Here is a 16811-nt window from a genome sequence, read left to right as displayed (position 1 = left end):
CCACCCCCCACCACTCCAGCAACCCTCATTTGTTTCCTGAGATTAAGAATTCCTCATATTGGGCGCCTGGGTGGCTCAGTTGGTTAGGCGACTGCCTTCGGCTCAGGTCATGATCCTGGAGTCCCGGGATCAAGTCCCACATCGGGCTCCCTGCTCGGTGGGGAGTCTGCTTCTTCCTCTAACCCTCCTCCCTCTCATGCTCTCTGTCTCTCATTCTCTCTCTCGCAAATAAATAAAATCTAAAAAAAAAAAGAATTCCTCATATCAGTGAGGTCATATGATACATGTCTTTCTCTGATTGACTTATTTCGCTCAGCATAATACCCTCCATTTGCCCAATTTTTAAATTGAGTTGTCTTTTTGTTCTTTATGTATAGGAATTCCATATATATTCTGGTTACAAATCCTAGCATTTTCTCCTGGTCCATGATTTGTCCTTTCATTAGGTGTCTGATAGAAAAGTAGTTTTTAGTTTTGGGTTTGTTTGTTTTTTTTAAGAGTTTATTTATTTGAGAGAGAGAGAGAGCACAAGGTGGGTGGGGAGGCAGAGGGAGAGGGAGAAGCAGGCCCCCCGCTGGGCACAGAGCCCAATGTGGGGCTCCATCCCAGGACCCTGAGATCATGACCTGAGCCCAAGGCAGACCCTTAACCGACTGAGCCACCCAGCACCCCAGAAAACTAGTTTATAGTGTTGATGAAGTCTTAGGGCTATAGAATTTGCTCCAGGACCAGGCAGTAGGACTGAGCTGTGTCCTGAGCCATGTCCTGTGTTGGAATACTTTCTAGAAAGAAGGTACTTGGGGGTCCCAGCAGGGCTGTCATTTCCTTCAGGTTTGTTCTGTAGTATTTCAAAGTGAAGCTGAAGTCACATGGATACTTAGTCCCTGTGTGAACCATCCTGGTGTGCTCTTTTGAAAAAAACCCTGAAAGGGTCACAGCTTCTCACTCTTTCCGGTAGGCACCAGAGCTCAAGCCCCAAGTGGGTTCAGGTGTGCAGAAGAAATGGCCTTAATTTCTTCTAAATACCTGTGGACTTTGCTGCTGAATGATGAAATACACTAAGAGTCCAAGATCTTCAATATGTGCATATCCTCTGACCCCATAATTCCACTTCTAGGGGTTTAACCTGAGGCTGAATCCATGGTTATGTGCAGAGTGTCATTCACAAGTGTACTTATTTCGGCTTTGTTTCTACAGCAAGATACTAGGACATCACCTACAATAGGGGACTATTACATATAGCTTGAAAACTCCATATAGCAGAATGCTATGAAATCATTTAAAGTTATTCCCTAAAATACATATATTTACTGGCAGAGACATTTCACAATATTGTATAAAAAGGGTTTCAAGATATTATATACAGTCCCATTTTATAAAAAACCTTATATATGTATATATATGCATACATATATATGTATGTATGTTTGTATATTCTGTTTATAAAAGCATGACCCAGATGGCTCAGTTTGAGTGCAGTGTCAACAAAAGTAATTTTTAAATACTTCTATTCCTTTACTTATATTTTTCATATACATGAAGGTGATTATATCATGCCCAGTAAGACTTACAAAATTCCCTTAATTCCTCTCCCGTTCATATGTCATAGCTGCTTCTACACCTCTCTCCAAAATCCCACTTAAAAATCCTGCAGCCCACACCCCTTTTGCCTGTTTGTTCTCCCGTACTTCCTATTTTCCATCACAATAGCTGGAGAATCTGTGTGGCCAATGCTGGGCCCCCGTGTGGAAGTTGGTGGGGGGGGTGGGGTTGGCAAGGCTCCAGCATTGATAATCTTCCTTCTATTTCATATGCATAGAAAACATGTGGAAGGATATGCACAAAGGCCAAAATGTTAACAGTAGTTATTTCTGGCAGTAGGATTAGAGTGGATTTTAATTATCTTCTTTTTGCTTATCTGTGTTTTCTAATTTCCTACCATGATCGGACATTCCCTGATTAATTTTTTAGAATTTTTATTGAAGTCCATCTTGATTAACTTATAAATATAGTTTTTTTAAAAAAATAGTTCCCCGGTACTTCAGGAGGTTGGAGAAGCAAGTATGTTAAACTTCAAGTTAAAGAGGTTTAAAAATAAATTCTCTGTCCCAGACACAGCCCCCAACATTATATCCAAGTCAACCATCAGCCAACACTGGGAGGTTTGTCTTTGCTCCTGTCTCCCCCTTTTTGTCAAATAAAAGCAAAAGGTATTTTCAGAAATGTGCAAATTAGAGAGAAAGGCTTGGGGCAAGTTAAGCAAGTTAAGCCAGTATAGACATGATACGCCTTATCTGGAAGATGGGTACAACCATATGGTCCTCAGGGATGGGTGAAGTGACACATGTGGAAAACCCAGGACGAGGCTGGCTCATGACAGGTCCTCAAGTAGATTTGAGCACCTGCTATGTTAAGTTCTGTCCCTCATCAGACAAGTCTTGGTTCCAGCTTTGGGCTCAGCCCTGGATTGGAGGCTGTGGATATAAGCCTAAGACACAGTCTCAGCCCTGTAGGCACTCCCAATCTATGGAATGAGACAGATAACAACAATTATGATAGCAGCTAGTAATTTTTAAATGCTCATGTGCCAGACACTCTTAGAAGAGCTTTATATGTATATATTGATGTTTTCCATCTTTCTAGGAGTCTATGAGATTATCTCAGTAATTATTTTATAGTCTGTCCTCCTGGTCACAGATGGTCTGTTTGTCCTTCTGTCAAAGCCCATATCTGCAGTATGGTAATCTATCTGTTTAGATATGTACAGTGAGTAACAGTTTGGGGCTGGAATCAGACTCTCTGGGTTCAAATTCCAGCTCTGCCAATTACAGGCAACATATTCAATACCCCAATTTCTTCACCTATAAAATAAGGACAGTCAGAGTTGCTACCTCATAGGTTACTGAGAGAAAAAGGGTGAGGGGCGCCTGGCTGGCTCAGTTGGTAGAGCACGCAACTCTTGATCTCAGGGTCGCAAGTTTGAGCCCCACATTGGGTGTAGAGATTTTAAATAAGTAAACTTAAAAAAAAAAAGAAAAGAAAAAGAGTGAATATATATAAAGCACTCTGGACAGTGTCTGGCACATAAGCTGTGAATAAATGTTATCTGCTATGATTATTGCTGTTGTCTTTGTCGTTTGGCTCCTCCTATAGACTGGGGGCTTCTTGAGGGCTGGCTCACCATCTTATTAATTGCTGTATCCACAACTCCCAACCCAGGGCCTCGTTGAAATAATAATTGTCTATTAAGTAAAAGAGCAAATGTATCACTGCTCACATGTTTCAAGGTGGGGAAGGAAGTTGGGCAGGGGTATGAGTAGACATGAGATTACTTCATGAGTAGACATGAGATTCCCCCAAGAATGATGATAGTAGGAGGACCTCAGGCCTTCCTGGAGCAGATAGAGTCCAAGAAACAGTAAATGTGAGAACCAGAAGGTCCTTCCCAGATCAAAGTTCAGCTCCCCCATTTGACAGATGAGGAGCCTGAGGCTTAGGGAGTGAATGTGTCAGGGAATGTGGGCCCTTTATCCTAACCTCAGGTTCTACCCCATGGGCAACTGAACAGAATTTCTTATTGGTTTAATTTCACAAAGTTTTTTTTTAATATGCTAAGCTCCTAAGAGACAGAGGTGAAATGGGCTCAGGGAGCATCCAGATTTGGGCAAGACAGACATTAAATAAGCGAATACAAGTGTGAGGAGGGGGAAGCCCAGGGTATAATGACAGTTTGTCTTGTTTCCATCGGTAGATGTCAAGAGACTGAAAAACCAAGTGAGAACAGTGGGAAAACAGGAGGAGGCTGGAGCAATCCTATTGAGGTCACTTGGGGTATAACTCTGGACCCTCCAGCTAAAGTGAAGCCCCCTCCCATACGAAATGGAAACTCTGGGGTGGGAAGCAGAGGTTGACTTCTGCTGGGGTGTTATGGGGTGGACGCAGTGGGAACCTGGAGAAAATGTCTCCACCTCATCATCAAAGATCATATTTCCCCCACCAACCTTAGAGAACCCCCAAGCCGGCACAGTCCCGCCCCAGGGCTCCTGGAAGAGTGGCAGAGCAGGGAGTTAGTTGTTGCTAACAAGTATATTTTTGCCCTGCTTAAGGCACAACTATAAATTACATAATTGATCCACCAATATGACTGGAAATGCATAGGACAGCTCAGGGGTGGGAAAAATCATAGCTCATCCCAGTGCCATTAATCTTCCACCTGGGAGTAGTTTAGCATTAAGCATCCATTATTTATTAGGGAGACAGGGATGTAGGGAGGAAGGGCAGTGTTTGGGTAGCAAACAGCGTTGACAGGGAAATGTAACAGGCAACATGGTGCAGCAGGATGTGGGGGGGACGGGAGCTGGGAGAGCTAGACTGTGCCACAGCCACCCCTGGGTGACTTGGGAGAAGTCACTTAAACCACTCTGGCCTTGACCACCTCATCTATAAAATGGGGCTTGGATTAAATGGTCTCCTAAAGTCCTTTCAGGGTTTGAAATTCTGTCCAAAATGTTCTCTGCATTATGAAGAAAATTTGTTTTCAGAAGTTGCATTCACGGGGCCCCTGGGTGACTCATTCGTTAAGCGTTTGCCTTCAGCTCAGGTCATGATTCCGGGGTCCTGGGATCAAGCCCCGCTTCGGGCTCCCTGCTCAGCAGGAAGCCTGTTTTCCCTCTCCCACTCCCCCTGCTTGTGTTCCTTCTCTCGCTTTGTCTCTCTCTGTCAAATAAATAGATAAAATCTTAAAAAAAAAAAAGTCGCGTTCACTACACTAGAAGGTGTCATCAAGCCATCAGGGAGCACATTTCCAGGAGAGCCATCTCAAGTCTTTCCCTAAAGATCCCCAATTGATAAGAGCCCCATGAGGACATGCACCCAGATATGAAATGTTTTTGAGTTTGTTTATTGGGGCAAAAGTAATTTTGCATTCTACTCCATGACCTATTTTTGCTTGTGTTCCTATAAAAATAGTATTCTCAATTCTTACTGTAGATGTTTGTTGATAAATCTAGATTTGAAAGTTGACAGAGACCCTCATCTTTTGATCTTGAACTACGGCGAAGCCTTAACTCTGGGTGATAAGATTACAGGGAATGTCTCTTTTCTTCTTGGTGTTTTCTGTATTTTCTATTTCTTCTCTAATGCACTTATATTAATTTAATACTAAAGGAAAGTGAGTATGTCTTCAAAATAGGAAAAATAACAAATTTCTGACCTTCCGTGTATAGATTTTAAGGGGAGAAAGACTTCCCTTTATGAATGAGTTCCCTGGCAACATTTTCTTGTTGTGCTCTATCTCATATATCCGAGAGGCTTACGCATAGTAATTACATGAGAAACAGGTGCAGTTGAATATGTAAAAGTAATAATAACGATAATTATGGTGACGACAGTTACCACTGTGTTTCACCGTATGCTACTGTTCTAAACTCTGTATGGATCATCATATTTAATCCTCGTAAGACCCCTGGAGGCAGATGCTACTATCCTCACTTTACAGGTGAGGAACTCAAGTGATAGAAAGTGAAGTAACTTCCCTGGTTAGAACATCGTTTATGCCCTGTCTTCTGTCTTCTCAACACACCTTTTAGATCTGGCCTTGCTGTAACATCTGTCCTCTGCAGCAGGAGCTTGACCTCCCCGTAGCAGTCCCTTAGCTTTTACTTCTGCCCTGAGGCTTCTCTATCTCTGTTCCATGGGAGCCCGTTGTACCCATCTGGTACCTGCACAGATCTCAGAGTTCAAGGACACTTTCTGGAGCAACTCTTGACTAGTGGGGGATGAGAGCTGGTGGACAAGATTTTGTTATACAGTCCTCAACCATGTTCTGCCTGGTTCCTTGGCGGGGTGGGGAGGGGGTTCCCAAGGGGAATTAAGCCTCAATTGCCCACAGCAGTCACTAATTTAGTGCCTGCCCTTGATTGGCTTTTTTTTTTTCCTTCCCCCAATTTACTCATTCTAGGCCCTGACTCCCATTCCCTGGAATTGTTTTCCAAAATAAATGATCTGTATATAAAGTATGTCTCAGGTCCTGCTTTATGGGAGAACCTAAGCTAAGACATTGCCCCAAGGTTTACTCAGCTGTTAAATTGTGCCACCCAGGTGGGAGAATATTCATTCTCTGTAAAATAATAATAACCACCCAGAACCAGGATATAAATACCTAAATCTTTTTAAATGAGTGCGTGTGTATGGAGAAGGAGTTTACACGCACACCCCAATAGGCTTGGGAGTGGAATAAGTACACCAAAGTTTAACGGTTTTTAGATTTTTTTTCCCTCTTACTTATCCATATTGTCTAATTTTGCTAAAGTGGTAGTATGTCACTTACGTCATAGATGGAGAGCAGGGTGGCAAACTGATCTATGCTGATTTATTCTCACGGAACCCTCACGTTCTTCTAACCACGGACGTGCTTGAGTGAATGTGGACTAACTGCTCCCCCACAGCCTTACTCTCAGGCTATCATAGACCCAGACACAGGCTGACTTCTTAAATAAGCATTCATTAGCAGGCGAGCATGAGACAGTCCATGCAGCCTGCTCTGGAAGCTGATGATGTCCCAGCCTCTGCCAACCCAGGTACTGCAGCTGCCCCCTAAGTGAAAGGTTCACTGGAGGAAGGCGGGAGAACATTCTAGATCTGTTGGTCTCAACCCTGAGCAGGCAGGAGAGTCTCCTGGAGGGCTGGCTAAAGCACAGGTTGCTGGGCCCTGCTCCAGAGCTTCTGATTCAGTGTGGAGCCCACTTTGAGATCAGTGTGATCTAGTGGCAGGATTTTGTTGCTCTCTCCAATAAAACTGGCATTGGGCAGCCAGCGATTCCCTAAATGGTTGGACACAGGACCATTTAGAGAGTTAGTCTAGAGTCCAGAGCATCAACCATTGGGGTGTAGACTACCAGACGCTCTAGATTCTTTTACCTAAAAGGCATGAGGGTGGAGAAATCTCTAAGTGGTTTTAGAGAATATCATTAATGCCGTCAATGAAAAGCCATTTCTCATCATCCTTACACCAGTTAGCAAAGCCTGCTGCATCGCTGGAGCTCCAGAAAAGTGAAGCCACCTGGAGAGCTGGCAAGTGGCCTTCCAAACACAGTGCTAGCTGACCACCCCTGTGGGGTGGATTCCTGGATAGGGCAGCGAGGTGCTAACATAAATGAGCACTACACCTAATAATAGGAGAAGTCCAAGCTGAACATTTTTTTTTAAAAGATTTTATTTATTTATTTGACAGAGAGACACAGCAAGAAAAGGAACACAAGCAGGGAGAGTGGGAGAGGGAGAAGCAGGCTTCCCACAGAGCAGGGAGCCCAATGCGGGGTTCGATCCCAGGACCCTGGGATCATGACCTGAGCTGAAGGCAGCCGCTTAATGACTGAGCCACCCAGGCGCCCCCAAGCTGAACATTTTAAAGTGCAGACAGCGTTAAGGGGAAGGAAAGTTCATTAACAAATCAATGGGCTTGTGTTTGATCCCCCAGACGGAGCCTGAGATCATAGAAGAAACCAACATTGACAGAGTGAGTGAGCCCCGGGGCTACGGCAGGTCAAGGCAGGTGAAGGGCCACTCGGAGACGTCCACGCTGAGCTCCCAGCCCTCCATCGACGAGGTCCGGCAGCAGATGCACATGCTGCTGGAGGAGGCCTTCAGCCTGGCGTCCGCGGGCCACGCAGGCCAGGGCCGGCCCCAGGAAGCCTATGGCTCAGCACAACACCTGCCCTACTCGGAGGTGGTGACCAGCGCTCCGGGGACCATGACACGGCCCAGGGCAGGAGTGCAGTGGGTGCCCACCTATCGCCCAGAAATGTACCAGTACAGTCTGCCTCGGCCGGTAAGTCAGACGTCCCACCCACCTGCCACCAGCAGGTCAGCTCTGCCCAGCGTGTTTCCAAAGGGGGTCTCAGGGCGGGGACTTCTAGGGATAAACCAGCTGGGGATTTGGAGACAAACTTTTCTGGGCTCTCATCCCATCCTCCACCCATGATCCAAGCCTAAACACACAGGAAGCCCTTACATCAAACCGTAATACACTGTAGAATGAATTTCCTTTCGACTACCCCTCCTGTAAAGGCTTGACCTCATTCTTCATGCACTGGTGGTTTCCTGCACTTCCAAGTGCGAGGACCCATTTTATTTATTTATTTTTTTTTGTAGTTTTTAATTTTATTATATTGTTAGTCACCATACAATACATCATTAGTTTTTGATGTAGTGATCCACGATCCATTGTTTTCGTATAACACCCAGTGCTCCATGCAGTACGTGCCCTCCTTAATACCCATCACCGGGCTAACCAATCCCCCCTCCCAACGAGGACCCATTTTAAATGTCAGAACACATTGCAGAGCTTCGTGTTAGGGGGCCATGGGCCTGATGGTTCAGAGCAGAGGCTCTGGAGGCGGGTCGTTTGACTCCCGAGTCCCTGTTCCATGACTCACTAGCCTTGGAGACCTCACTTAAATTCTCTACAGGTGAAATCAACAATAAAAATAACCCACTTCCTAGGGTTGTTGTAAAGATTAAACGAGTCGATCTATCTGAGGCACTCAGAAGAATGCCGGGCACGCAGTAAATGCTACAACAATGTTGGTCGTGCCTATTTCATTTGCTGGTAAGTGCGCTTCAGGATTGGAGAAAGCACCCAGTGACTGAAAGCTTCCATGATTTAAACAAGAATTTTAATTAGTGTGCATTTCACTCATTACCACAGCATCTACAGATACCTTTTTAAAAAGATGGATAAACCGTGGATCATAATAAATGATGCATTGCGCGTGTATAGATTTCACCCTCGTAATAGTCTACGCCCTATCCCCGAGGGTTACTCATTAATAGAGCTTTATAAATTGTCGTTGTGATGTATAATAACATAACAAAAGCCAACAGTTGTTGTTTTGCTTTTATTAGGTATTGATCATGTATATGTGTATGCTCTTGATCATGCTACTACAAATAAGGACCACTGAGGCAGGTAGTAGTTTTATCCCTATTTTACAGATGAAGGAACTGAGGTTACACATGTGTTCAGGTCCCATAGCCAGGAAGGGGCACCGCTGGGACCCAGAGCCAGGCGGTCAGCACCAGGGCCCGTGTTCTTATCCAGCATGCTGTTCTCCCTTGTGCAATGTTACAATACCTCCTCATCCATATTATTTCTTTGCAGGAGACTAATTGGGACACCTATGGGCTTGTGGACCCTCGTGATAATTTCATGCCCCTACCCGCCACGGTCCACACTACACACAGGCACTTAATACATTGCTACTATGCTGTGCAACCACATAGCCTGCACACTATTGTGAATTTCCTTAGAACAATATTGTTCTCCTTTGCTCCAGATGCCCCCTCTCCTCCAAGTCACTGAGATGTCTCCCCTTGACCCTGCTCCTCATCCCCTCTATCAGTTCCCTCTCTTTGAATGTCAGGGTCTAGCCTTACCTTTCCCATTGGCTAAGCTTTAGCAGGAGAGACTGAAGTTTATTTCACACAGAACCTCGAGGGTGGGGTGGCCATGTGTGTGTGGGACCATCGTCTGCAAGCGTTTGTCCTTAGGTTGGCAGGTGCAGAATTTCTATCTTGTCTATTCACTCCACGGGGATCAGCTCCTGGGAATTTGACTCACACTGATTAGGCTCCCAACGACTGTTTTATTAAGGATTTGAACTTAGCAACCTGCAGTGAGAAGTTGGCTGACCACATGGGCCAGAATACTTATGTTTGCTGGTCAGTGTGATCTTTCATTAAGTAAAAGCCAAGCTGAGGAAAGTAAAACATTGTCAGAAGGAGAGCTAGTTATTTTTGGAGCTTTCTTCTTCTCCATCTGTGATAGGCAAACCTGGAGAGTACAGACAATGAAGGACAAAGGGTAAACACCAGCCATCTTTTTTACATCCCATTTTCTGAGGTACGGGTAGAATACAATGCAAAATTCTTAAAACAGTCTTTAAGCTAAAATAGAAGACTTCGGGGCAATGCCCAGATATCAGGAATCTGAGTCTGTCTCCACCATCAGGGAAGTTTGCTGGACATGTTCAAGAAGCACTGCCTTCCAAAAGGGTGTCAGCAACTGTGGGGCCACCACTGGCCATGCTCCCATCAGCTGGAGTCCCAAACATCCTTTTTTCAGAAAGAGAAAAATTCTCACCAAGCCTTACAAATCCATCACCTTTAAAAGACTTTCCTTTGGCCATGATGTTACAGTTTGCACAATTATAGTTTTCTTATTGTCCATTAAATCGGTACCCACCTTTATGGGGAAGAAGGGGTATTTCTTACTGAGATTTAGAAAACACCCGAATCTTACCACATTTATACGCAGCTCTTAAGTGTCTGTCCCCTGGGAAGAGTCACCTGTATCCGTTCTGTATTGATTCATACTGACTTCAGTTTCGTTGGCTCATCCTTCTTGACCTCCATACATTGACCTCATCCCTGGACTTGCCCTCAGCCCGGAGTAGAAGGGCACACAGCGGCTGAATGACCGTAGCCAGTGGCTGCAACTCTGAGCCTCGGATTCCTCAGCCGTGAAACGGTGGTGATAAGAGGTCTTCAGTGAGGATGAAGTGGGCGTTCATGGAAAATGTTTAGCACAGTCCTGCACCTGGGGAGCCCCCACTACTTGTTTGCTGATATTAATCAGAGGGCTTCCGATGAAGCTCAGCCCCTGAAATTGCTCGATCAATGGTCGTCATCATTGTAAAAATATTCTGCCCCTTTCACTGAATTCCACTAGTTATATTCCTTCTCCTGACAGTTCCAGGACTACATCTTTTCCTCCTCATGCTCTGTTGAATTCCTTTAAGAGCATGCTCCGGGTGCCCCAACTGAGGGTCCCAGAGAAGCTTCACTTCTGTTGAAAGATGATTCTCAACAGCTGGACCCCTCTGGCTGGAGGCCAGACTCTGGGGATCCATAGAGAGATCCAATTTCAGAGAGAAAAATTTAAACAACCAGGAGGATCTTCCAGCCGCTGATGGAATCCATGTCCATGGTGCTTCAATTTAACAAAACTATCTAAAAATTTCATTGTGGGACCTATGAAAACCTAGATCATTCTGTTCATTATAATTTGGGGTTGGCAGTGGTGCCAAGAAGGTCAACAACATCAGCATTCTAGGCTTGAAAAACAAGGCCACCGAAAACTGGGAAAGAGCTGAGAAATAACACAGCAGAGAGATGGGCCATCAAACCAGAACACTATCAAAGGCAGTTCTCTTGTTATGAAGACTTCCTCTTTTTTGCCAACACATGTGGTCCCTATTTTCATAAAAGGAAAAAATAGCTAACAATACACAGTAGAAATAATGATTCTTACCCGAGTTCTTTGCCGAGCCCCCTTGTGCTATGACAATGTGGAAATCAATAGAAAAGGTGGCAATTGAGAATGATAACTATGATTACTTTTCAGCTTCCCAAAAGGAAGCTCTTGGAGCTCCACCAGAGGATAATTGGAAGCTGGTGGTTTTCGATAAGCTAGGCCAGGCTCATGCCATTTATATCATGGCAGCCTGGGACTTCCGCACTGCAGTTTGGGGGACTCTTGATCATATTTCACCCCGGAATCTGTGACGAGATTGGACTTGACACCTAAAGACCGATCCAATTTCGCCGGCAGCCCTAATGAGTCTGTGTCAAGTGGAATGAAAACATCCTTCAGCCTTCCTGTTGGTGTCAGAGGAGGGGATTCAGAGAAAGGTAGTAGGGTTAAAACAGCCTCTCCACTAGAGGCACTTGGAGGAGACTCAGATCTCCAGAATGGCAGAGTGTGATCTCCTCTTAAGGAAGCTGACCCTGAGAGGATTTTGTCCATTCCTATCACTGCCGCTTATAAGGGAGACATCTCTATTAGGATGAAATCGAGAATTTCACAGCTTTTCTTTTTTCCTGTTTTCCCCTCAAAATCAAAACAAAACCTCTGTTGATGAGATAGGCAGACCTGTCAGATATGAGTCTGCAAACACCACAACACTTGGGTTCAGGAAATAATTACGTTTCTTATGTTTCTCCGAATCCGATTTGCATCTGTTCTGAGCTCCCATCTGGTCAGGTGGGTGGGAAATTCAGTGTCAGTTTTTACTGGGCCCTCTCTGCCTCTGGTTGCTCCAGAGTCATTGGTGGCTTGAGGCAGTCGGAACACCGGGAGAGGGTCTGTCCCTGGCACTGTTGGTGGGGCGCTGTCCAACTCTTGGGAGTCCTTGAAGCAGGTCACACTGTCACACTGTCCTACAGCCTTGGTGTGGGGATCTTTGCCTCTGGACTGCCCTGAGGAAGCCCCCTTGAAAACCAGCTAAGTACCCAACATCCAGCAACAGCATACCCCTTGAAGTTTGAAAAAATCACTCAAGTGAGTAAAAACCACAGTTTATCCAGGAATGCTGCATGGGAAGGGAGAAAGGGAAGTGTAGGAGATGAAGTCTGAAAAATACTTAGCCCACAAAATTCAGGGGGTGCAAGACATATACCTTTCTTTATTTTTCTCTTCTCCATGTGCCAAAGGCTCAATTTCAGTTCAGGGTCTCCCTCCCTACCCATGGGTTGAGCTATTGCAGGGTCCTACATGGTGCAAAGCATGGTGAAGGGGTGGGAAGTAGGTATCAGAATCTGGTTTCAGTTTGTCCTCATCTAACTACTCTGGCTGGTGTCCCTGAGAAGTCCTTATTTCCATCTAATCTCCAGCTGTTAGTCCAGGAGGAGCACAGCTGGATCCTGAGCTTCCTGTTTGCAAGCTCTGTCCAGACCCCTCCCCTCTCCCTGCCATGCTTGAGTATGCTATTCTCCCTCTTTGTCTCTCTCTTTCCCCCTCTATCTCACACACACACACACACACACACACACACACACACACACACACACACACACACACACATCCTATCCCTCTCCCCTCTCTAGCATCTTCCTCATATTAGCCTCTCTCTCCCTTTCCCCCAGAGCGAGGCAGGACCTAGAGCCCCTTCTCCAGACCCATCAGCATCTAAGCCCTCTGGCTTCCCTCCCACTCTCCTCCCCTTCCTAACCCCAGGGTGTTTACCTCATCTAGGGGCAGAGTGGTCTAAATGTACCTCTCTTCTTCCAAATCTCTTCTTTCAGCATCAACTTTAGGCCTTGAGTGCTTTAGCACTTAGGTTTTTGATATTCAAAATCCTAAATTCAATAGTTTTGGCTATCGAAACTCCAGTGAGAACTGGCTCTTGGGCCATCCTCAATGGTTGTGGCTCTGGCCTTCCTTCCCTGGGGCAGGAAGGTGGGATACCCTTGCTGCTTGGCATAGGGGAAGGACCCTGGATTCCAGGAATTGTGGGGAGAAAAAAGTGTTAATTACTACAATTACTATATCAAAAGATTACCCTGTCTCAGAAGGAAGTGATTTTACTTATGGAGGACGTACTGTGTGCCAGATGTTACATTAACACATAAAAAGAGTCTTTCAGGGGCGCCTGGGTGGCTCAGTCATTAAGCGTCTGCCTTTGGCTCAGGTCATGATCCTGAAGTCCTGGGATCGAGCCCCGCGTTGGGCTCCCTGCTCAGCGGGGAGCCTGCTTCTCCCTCTTCCTCTCCCCACTGCTTGTGGTCCCTCTCTCGCTGTCTCTCTCTCTCTGTCAAATAAATAAAAATTTAAAAATCTTTAAAAAAAATAATAAAATGAGTCTTTCGAACAGCCTTTGGTATGGGGGTCTAATACTGTTAACCACCATCACCTGGTGAGAAAGTAGGCCCAGACAAGGCAAGTTGCCCAAAGTCAAGCAGCTGGTAAGGATCAAGCCAGGATTCAGCCCTGGGTTTGTCTGGTTTCAAACCCATGCCCTCTGTACCACACCACCCTTAGCTCAGGATTGCAAGACAGCGCCCTAAACTGGCTATGGGACTTTAGACAAGTCAGTTTACCTCTCTGGGCTTTAGTATCCCCCTTGCTTAAGGTAAGGGGTGTGGTCTCAGTGTCTCCTGCTCTCTTTCTAGCTTGAACCTTTTATGAGTCCCGAGGCCTTGGAAGCCTTAGATGTGACTCTGACAGCAGCTCCTGGTGAACTGACAGATGAAGATGAGCCCTGGGTTTTCACCATGGGGTTAGTCTTCAATTACCAAGTCCTCTGTTTTCAACTAAATAAGAACTATCCTTCTGGAAGACTTTGCTTCCTACACCGGGATGTAAAGCTATTTATAGGCCCACGTGGATGCCTGTTTTGCCTGGAGCCGTATTATTACTAGCGGGTGTGGAGAGATTGCTGCATCCACTCTGCCCTGGGGCTGGCTTGCTGGTACTGGATAAAAGCCTCCAATGAGGGTGGGCTGACTGTGGCCTGTCAGTCCTCCTTCCCCCACCAGTGCAAAGCCTGAGACCCTCTGACCTGTCCCTCTAGCTGCAGGCTGCCCCCTTTGACCTGTCATCCCTATTGTGCTCCTCTTGAGGTTGATCTTGACCACATTCGTCCTTCTGGATGGATGCACATGCACAAGGAGGGGCCAGCACACAGTGGGTCTCACCTGGGCTCACTCTCTACTAGGATTTCTAGAGAGGATGGCCTTGAGCTGCTCCCATCACCCCTCAAGGACATCATGACTGAAACTTTGAGCAGACTACGTAGTCACCTTTTTCCCTTCTACTCTGACCACCAAACTTCTAAGCCCAAAGAGTGGCCTAGTCTAGTCACATTCAGGCTCCTTCCACCTCAAAGACCTCAGGCCTGTTTACAAAAACTGCCTTCTGTTCTGAGTCTCTGATCTCCTTCCTAGCCAGAGGGCAGGGATCCCAAAAGATGGTGTCCTTGGGTGCCAGGCTGGGTCCACTGTCATGGAACAGGGAACTTGGAACCAGGCAACAGTTTTGAGCAATAGCTTCCAGTGAAATCCCAGTCACAACGCAGCCAGCAAGAAGCCAAGGTTCCAGATACATAACAAGAGAAACCGGAATGTGAGGGCTTAGAAATCTGGGGAACCTGCACAGAGGGAGGGAGGAAGACACTAGGAGAGGTCATTCTCTCAGCCCCCAAGCAACAGGGCATGGGTTCTACTTTTTATGTGACCCCTGTGGCCCCTGAGGATACAGCCCAAAGGCAACTGTCTGATCTCCTGTTCAGTCTTCCTCGTATCTGGAAAGATCTTCCAAAGTAAGGAATTCCCTTGGTACTTATCAAAACTTCAGAATTTTTAATCCATTCTTTGGTGAAGTGCTACAAGACAGACACAGGCATAAAAAGGCTTTTTCTTGGCTGGAAAACTGTGTTGAGCATAGAATAAGGCTTCCAGGGATCAGGGATAAAAATAGGTCGTCTCGGGCGCCTGGGTGGCTCAGTTGGTTAAGCGACTGCCTTCGGCTCAGGTCATGATCCTGGAGTCCCTGGATCGAGTCCCGCATCGGGCTCCCTGCTCAGCAGGGGGTCTGCTTCTCCCTCTGACCCTCCCCCCTCTCGTGTGCTCTCTCTCTCTCATTCTCTCTCTCAAATAAATAAATAAAATCTTTAAAAAAAAAAAAAAATAGGTCGTCTCTCTCCTCTACCGAGTATCGTGAGAGAGGCCAGAAGAGGGAAGAGGGGCTATAAACACCTTTCTCTATTTTGGGAAAGGCATGTCCTTACTTGATGGTTTATTGATAATAATGGAGTACAAGCTGGAAGGACATCCAAGATTATGATTTTCAAACTCTCTGCAAAATCTTAGAGTTCAGGGAGGTCCCAGGTTGTCATCATGCTGGTAAGTGAAGGGCCAAATTCACCAGCACTGCCCCCCACCCCCCGCCAACTTCAACCAGAGAAGCTCTGCTTTAATCTGGTTGTGTATTCAGATTATGTCATAATGATTTCATGGCTCTAGAAAAGTTTGCTTGGAAGCCCATGAGCTACTCCAATGCCTTATTTCACAAGGAAAATGAAAACCAAACAAGCAAAAAATGAGGGGCAGAGAGACTGAATGACATGCCTACAGAAAGTGAACGGCTGAATCAAGATGAGAATTTGGGTCTCCTGACTCTGATTCACTCAACATTCATCGAACAAGTACTTACTTAGCACTATTAGGTGCAAAGCATTTTGCTTCATAAGGTCGGGGTACCATGGTTGCTGAAACCAAGGGGTTTAGGATCTAGTGGAGCTTCAGAGTTTGGTTCCCTGAATATGACCTTAGCATACATTGTTGATTGATGCTCAAAAAATGGAAATGCAGAATGGTAATGTAGCTTTCCAAATTGATTCAGCCAGTACCTCTAGATCTGGGCAAATGTTTTCTATCATTCTTGTTCTGGAAAGTTAGCATTGCTGATACACTCCTAGGCTGACAGTTATTTTCTTTGAGCACTTTGCATTCCATGGTCTTCTAGGTGATGTTGAGAAGTCCAACGTCAATCTAAATGTCATCCCTTTGTAGATGATATGCCTTTTCTCTCTGGCTGCTTTTAAGATGTTCTCTTTGCTTCAGCAGTCTACCATTTCAGTACAATGTATCTAGGTTTGTGTTTTATTTATCCTGCTTGGGGTACATTGTACTCCCTGAACTTAGTAATTCATTGATTTTATCCATTCTGGAAAATTCTTAGTCATTGCTTCTTTAAATATGGCCTCTCTTCTTCCCTGGGACTTTGGGACTTTGATTAGCTGCATGTTAGACCCTCTTACTCTGCCCTCCATATTTTTTTACTGCTCTTTTATATTTTGTATCTCCTTATCTCCTTGGTAATTTCTTTAATTCCATTTTCTAGTTTATTAATTTTCTCTTCATCTGTGGCACATCAATTACTTTTTGAGTGTTGAGTGTTTTCTTTCAGTAATTACACTGTTGAGTGTTTTCTTTCAGTAATTACAGCCCACTCAACACTCAACAGCCCCCTG

General features: G+C 45.4%; 1 protein-coding gene across 1 annotated transcript in view; it reads left to right on the top strand.

Annotated features, from left to right (window-relative positions):
- The window catches only part of KIAA1549L (KIAA1549 like), a 263915-nt gene that overhangs the window by 233815 nt on the left and 13289 nt on the right, over nt 1-16811 (top strand). Inside the window, exon 18 of the mRNA XM_081799054.1 lies at nt 7478-7828. Coding sequence (XP_081655180.1) covers nt 7478-7828 — 351 coding nt within the window. The remainder of the gene's footprint in view (nt 1-7477; nt 7829-16811) is intronic.

The sequence above is a fragment of the Leptonychotes weddellii genome, chromosome 11 (genome assembly GCF_054177405.1).
Source record: "Leptonychotes weddellii isolate Sample4059 chromosome 11, ASM5417740v2, whole genome shotgun sequence".
NCBI lineage: Eukaryota > Metazoa > Chordata > Mammalia > Carnivora > Phocidae > Leptonychotes > Leptonychotes weddellii.
Note: the sequence above shows the minus strand (reverse complement) of the source record. Positions and strands in the feature narration are given on the sequence as shown.